At 40.1% G+C, this 5,950-nt stretch overlaps 1 protein-coding gene across 2 annotated transcripts in view; it reads left to right on the forward strand.

Moving 5' to 3' along the window:
• The window catches only part of NUCKS1 (nuclear casein kinase and cyclin dependent kinase substrate 1), a 32,880-nt gene extending 27,290 nt beyond the window's left edge, over positions 1-5,590 (forward strand). For both annotated transcript variants that reach the window (XM_032422182.1, XM_032422181.1), the window contains exon 7: positions 481-5,590. In XM_032422182.1, coding sequence (XP_032278073.1) covers positions 481-680 — 200 coding nt within the window. In that variant the 3' untranslated portion in view covers positions 681-5,590. The remainder of the gene's footprint in view (positions 1-480) is intronic.
• Positions 5,591-5,950: the final 360 nt, after the last annotated feature.

Consider the following 5,950-nt stretch of genomic DNA (forward strand, 5'->3'; position numbering starts at 1 on the left):
GGGGGAGTGGGAGAGGGAGAAGCAGGCTTCCCGCTGAGCAGGGAGCCCGATGCAGGGCTTGATCCCACGACCCTGGGATCATGACCTGAGCCGAAGGCAGACGCTTAACGACCGAGCCACCCAGGCGCCCCCCAGAAAAAAATTTTTAAAAAATTCGGTGACTTCTGTTTCTACTCACGTTGTATCCATTCTTTTTGACCTGCTTTTTAAATGTGACTTTTATCATAAACAACTTGTGTTCACAAACCACTAAGGATAGTATGCAGTTTCTGTAGCATCCTGTTTCTTTATTATAAACATTACTGCTAACGCAGCACCATAGTGTTGGCAAGAGTGATTGGGAACCAGTGCCCATCTTGATTTTTAGCCAGTTGGGGTGTAGTCTTTATAGATTTAATAAAGTTTTGTTTTATAGCCGATTTTTATTTAAAGATCTTCTCTTCTCTTCCCTTCCCTACATTGGTATTTTTCTTCTTCCAGTGACGCCAAGCCCTGTGAAAGGCAAAGGGAAGGTGGGTCGCCCCACAGCTTCAAAGGCATCAAAGGAAAAGACTCCTTCTCCCAAAGAAGAAGATGAGGAACCAGAAAGCCCTCCAGAAAAGAAGCCCTCTGCAAGTCCTCCACCTGAGAAATCGGGGGACGAAGGGTCTGAAGATGAAGCCCAGTCTGGGGAGGATTAAAAAAGTGATGATGGTTTGGGGAGAGATTTTATTAAAAAAAGAAAAAAAAAGAAAAAAGAAAAAGGGGGAAAAAAAAGAAAACCTACTTAAGATAGAACATGGTTTTGGCTATGGCTTGACTCATGGGCTTTCAATGCTTTTTTTCCTTTTCTTGAAAATAACATTCGCGCTCTCTTTTTTTTTTTTTAAGAAAACCATTGTAAGTTTAATTTACCTTTTTGTCTATTGGTCCTTTCTTTGCCATCACCCCTCTTTCCCACCCCTTCCCAATGAAAGCCATGTCAAAGTAATCACTGGATTGACTGCTTCACCTTTTTATTTTTAATGGAAGGAATACCACAGTTGTAAAGCAATAAGATTTGAGATGAACACTATGGAAATTTTGCTTTTTGCTAAATGATAGCAAGTTGAACCGTAATCAAAAAAACGTAGAAGGGTTTTAGTTAAAAATGATTGCTTCTTTCTCTACCTGGACTTAAAAAAATCAGTTGTCATCTAATACAAGTTTATATGTGTATATACATAAGTATAGATGTCTAAAAAAATCATGATGTTAAACTTCCACTGATGGGGCAGATAGGACATAAAGATGAATTCTGAATTGTTACTACAAGTATTCATATTTTTTACCTTGGGGGCAAGGCAGGGAATGGTATTACCTGACCTTGTTTGAGGGTGTGGTTTTTTTTTGTTTCTTTGTTTCTTTGTTGTTGTTTTTTTTTAATTTCATCAGTTGTTATCTCAAAGAGACCCGGAGCCAGTGATCCTTTTATCCTGCTACAGTCTTTCAGGAACTTTAAAAGAACAACAAAAAGAAAAGAGGCAAGGGCCGCCAAAACTTAAATCACTCTTGATTTCCTATTTCATTCTCTAATGGTTCATGTTTTTAAATATATATGTATCTATTCTGTTTCTTGGATAAAATTTTACCAAGGATCAAAAAAGAAAAAAAGAACCTTAGAATTTAAATGGCAAGATCTATACACCAGAGTGGATTTCTTCTTAACTGACAATGTTTAGGTTTTAAGCAAATAAAGTACCAATTAATGTGAAACTCAATCACAAAGACTTGAGATTTTTCCTTTATGAAAATAGAAAATTGAAATTCTTTTATGCCAAAAATGTGCACTCAGATCCCATGAACCATGCTCTGTTTTTATTTGGGGATAGAACATTTGTCTTTTCACATACCTATCTTCGCATTTCTTTGTAGACACATGAAGTGCATCTCTCGGCTTCCTGCTCCTGCCCAGGGTACCACTGCATACCGCATCCCCAGAGCCTGCAAGTTGTGCTCTAAGACATGATTGCTCCGGGCTCTCTTCTTCACTTCACATTCTGTGCTTGACTGGGAGTATGGTAAATGCTGCTCCCACACCGTTCAGTTTGCTTTTGTCTTTCTCCCGGTGCCCCTGCTTACTGCTCACATTGCTTAAAGCCGAAGTTTCAGGGGCTCAGGGCTAGGGAGACCATGTGGTTAGGAGCCCATATGCCACCGAGAACAGACTTTCCATGCCTTATGAAAGTAGGAGATCGTTCTGTAGGTTTGATCCTCCACATCCTGATACCATGAGCTCATGGGAGCAAGGGTTAGGGGTCTTAGTGTGCTAGTAAGTTGAAAAAAAAAAATAGTGAAATTTAACCTCTGCCTTTATGTAGGTGTGCTGCTTCAGTATCTTACGCAGTTTTCTTTCTGTCTTTTAAGTTAGCGCATGTTTTTCTCTCAGACAACATGGCTTTCTTGCAGATGTTCCTAGGACAAAAGGTTATTTAAGGAATGTTTTTACTCTGATTTTTAAGACACTTTAAAGACTATCCTTACTCTGTGACTTTTTAAAATAACACCCAGTGGCAGAGTCATTTCACTGTTGTGCGCGGCGTGTGTTAGAGAATGAATTTGGAGATTTTAGTACTTGGCCAAAAATGCAAAACTTGAACGTAAGTTGCAGTTGGGTTATTACCTTTCATGATGGTTAACTTTAGAGTGGTGAACTTTGTAAGAGGGTGATAAAGATTATTCTGTTTGCTTTAGTGGGTTTGTTAGGGTATCCAATTTTAACAAGAAGGTTCGTGTTCATCTAGTAAAAGACTTCTCAGTGTTTCCACCATGCACTTCTGTTTTTAGGGGTTTGTAAGTCCTACATTCCTAGTAACATTTGGACTTTTCTTAGATTATGTTTCGTGAAGATGGGGGGGTCTTTTAAAACTTTAGCCTCAGTATTTTATGTAACACGGTCTCTTTAATATATTAATCTGCACTAACATCTCTGTGATAATACGCTCATTCTTTAGAGGTAATCCTGTCTTCTAGGTGACTTGTGTGCATTTGGTTGCGATCCCTTTTTTAAAAATTCATGAGATTGAAAAATGTCTTATATATTTCTAATGGACTAGACAAAAGGATCTGTGTCCCCAAATAAGACAGGCTCTGAAAGACCTTTGTTTTCTCCACTTTTTATTGATGATTTAAAATACTCTAGCCTTCCCCTCAAATCATGCATGCATATAGCAGGACAACTGTGGTGTCTCAACTGGAAATAGGTGCTCCATAGTCAGGCTTGGTAGCGACGTCAGGACCAGGCTACAAGCTAGAAGCTGACCGTGGCCTTTGGCACCACCCTTGACTCAATCCCATTTCTCCCCCTAGCGTGCCTGTGGCGAAGGGGCAAGAGTGTCGTTCATGGTCTTGTTTGCAGTGCTCAGGAAGTGAGACATTCACTCGGAAGGTGCTTGTTTGTGGTACCTGATTTCTCTTAGCTCTGTTAGGTTTACCTCTGGAACATGGATCTCGGCAGCTAATGCTGACTGACACTACATTCTGGTTCTTACGATGCTGTATTTTCAGACTTCCCTCCCCAACGTCCACAGCTAGAAATGGGTAGCTTGCATCTTCTTAAATCCGTAACTTCCTGCTGCTTTTAGCCCTCCCCACCTCAGATGGAGTCCCGGGAGCGGCCCACAGGGTACACGTTAATTTCAGTGACAGGAGGTTTGTCCTGCTTTCTGAAGCATCTCTCCCTTTCATAGCCCCACTCCCTGTGGAGTCCATGAAGGGAAATTAAGGGGTGTGCCCTCCCTTAGGGAGGTAACAGTGTTTCCTCTGGAAGAAGAATAGTTGATTTCCCAGGAAGGAGCTTGCATACTGTTTTTTTTTCCCCCCACAGTAACTGATTTGCCTCCATTTCAATCCTCAGTTCATACTTATCCTTGGCACTTGTTGAAAGAGCATTTTCTTTTAGGTAACGAATCAAGAGTGGAATTTGAGGTTACAATCCAGTAAAGGTTGACACTCGTGGATATGGTCAGCTAGACTGAACTAGATGCTTTTTTTTTTTCTTTAAACGTTTCTTCTTTTATCCATGAACATAAAAGTAACAAGTGGATTTTAGAGAACTGGTTGGGAGAAAGAGGTGCTTTTCTTTAAACCAGTTTAGGAGCTGCTTTGAGTAGTAGGAAGGCAAGGGCAGAATTTACCAGGAGCAACAGGGAAAGCTTTATAAAAGATCATGTGGCCATTGCTGCTGTTCCGAAGAGTGGGGGTTTGGATTTGACGAGTTCTTTCTGTTCCTGCGTCTCCCGTAGCTGCACTGTGAAGAAACTATCACCTTAGGAGTTTGGAAAGGACAAAACCTGGGCTCTGCTCTTTAATGGCATTCAGACAGATACTTAGGCAGAACAAGTAATAAACATTTCCTGCCGCGGGATAGGGAAAATATAACAAGCTGTTTGCTCTTGGGGTCAGAAAATTGTCTTTTCTCTGTGCATAGAGCTGGGTTTATTGGAAAAGGGACTTAGTTTGAATATTGGGACATCAAGCTATCTATAGCCAAGTTTCCATCTGCAACCCGTTTTCCCTTCGTCTTGGGATAAACTTGATACAAAATGACTCTTTGAATCCCAAATCCCTAAATTACACTTTTTTCCGAAGCCTAATTCACAAAATTCACAGTGGTGCTGACTGTGTATTAACCACTATTGGGAAAAGTCCCGTAAACCTGCCTGTTGCCATGCCAATGGAGGGACTGAGCTGGTGACATCTGTCTGAACATGCTTTGTCTGGCTGGTGGAATGCCACCATTGTGCATACACTTTGTACATCAGGGGTGAAGGGAGGGTTTTCTAGATTTATGGGGGGAGGGTAAAATTGGGATTTTTTTTTTTTTGGTTGTTCCTTTTTCAATGGGGTGTAGGGGTATAGTACTCAGCTTATGCCCTAAATAACATGTATAAAACCCCCCGAAGTATTGTGTGGGTGTGTGTGTGAGTGTGTGTTTGTATATGTCTGGCAAGTAAACTTTCGTCTTCGGGAAATTAGTGACTTCTTCTTTTCCTCCAGAAGTATTTGTTACAAGATTTGTAAATAAGAGCTCTAAGTAGAGTTTGTTTACCATGAACATGTTGCAACAAACCTTATACACCTAATTCCTGCAAGATTTAAGGAAAGACTTGAAGACTTGCCAGGTTAAGCAGCAGCCAAGTTCTCAGTAATTGTTTGCCTTGATTCATCTTTCAGACTTCGTTTTTGCCAGCTCTAAAACTCCCAGTCTTCCTTGATTTTAGTTCTTAATCTATGTTCTGAGCAGGAAGGATTATAGAGAGGAACCTGTTTAAATGTATTTAATTAGTCCATGGGCTGAGACGGGGGGCATCCCTTTCTTACTACTGCAGTGTTGCTAGATACATGATCAGACACCAGGCGGTTGAGCATCCTTGCCATACCACCGCGGTGCTGACTTCTGCAGCCCGTGGTACTAAGGAAGTTAAAGTTTGAATGTAACCACTTTATTTAAAAGATTTCTTTTTTAATTTAAATGAAATGAGGTTGAAGTGAACATGATTTTGTTGACCATGTTCGTGAATTATAGATGCAACATGCGTTGGTAGACTTGTGTGATGGTCTTTTGTGATACTTAATTTTTACATATCCCAGTCTCTGTATGTATCTGCATAGACAAAGAAAAAACAAACTCCTGCTTTCTTTTATTGAAGGGTCTCCAGGACTGCGTGTCTGCTCCTGAGCTCTGTTTTGAGTATGTGTATCCTTTGCTTGTATTTTGTATTAAAAAAAATAAGAAAAAGAACCCTTTATTGTTGAGCATGTTGGCATTGTCCCCTTTATTTTTTTTCTCTTTTTGGGACATATGAAGCAAGTTATTCTTTTTCTGTATCTTTTTTTCTTTTGTAAACTTTTTTTTTTGTTTTGTTTAAAAATGGCTTTATAAAAGGGCTTTTATAACCCAGATGTGTGCTCTGTGTACTTCTTATAACAC

This window comes from Phoca vitulina, unplaced genomic scaffold (genome assembly GCF_004348235.1).
Source record: "Phoca vitulina isolate PV1807 unplaced genomic scaffold, GSC_HSeal_1.0 scaffold26, whole genome shotgun sequence".
Taxonomy (NCBI): Eukaryota; Metazoa; Chordata; class Mammalia; order Carnivora; family Phocidae; genus Phoca; species Phoca vitulina.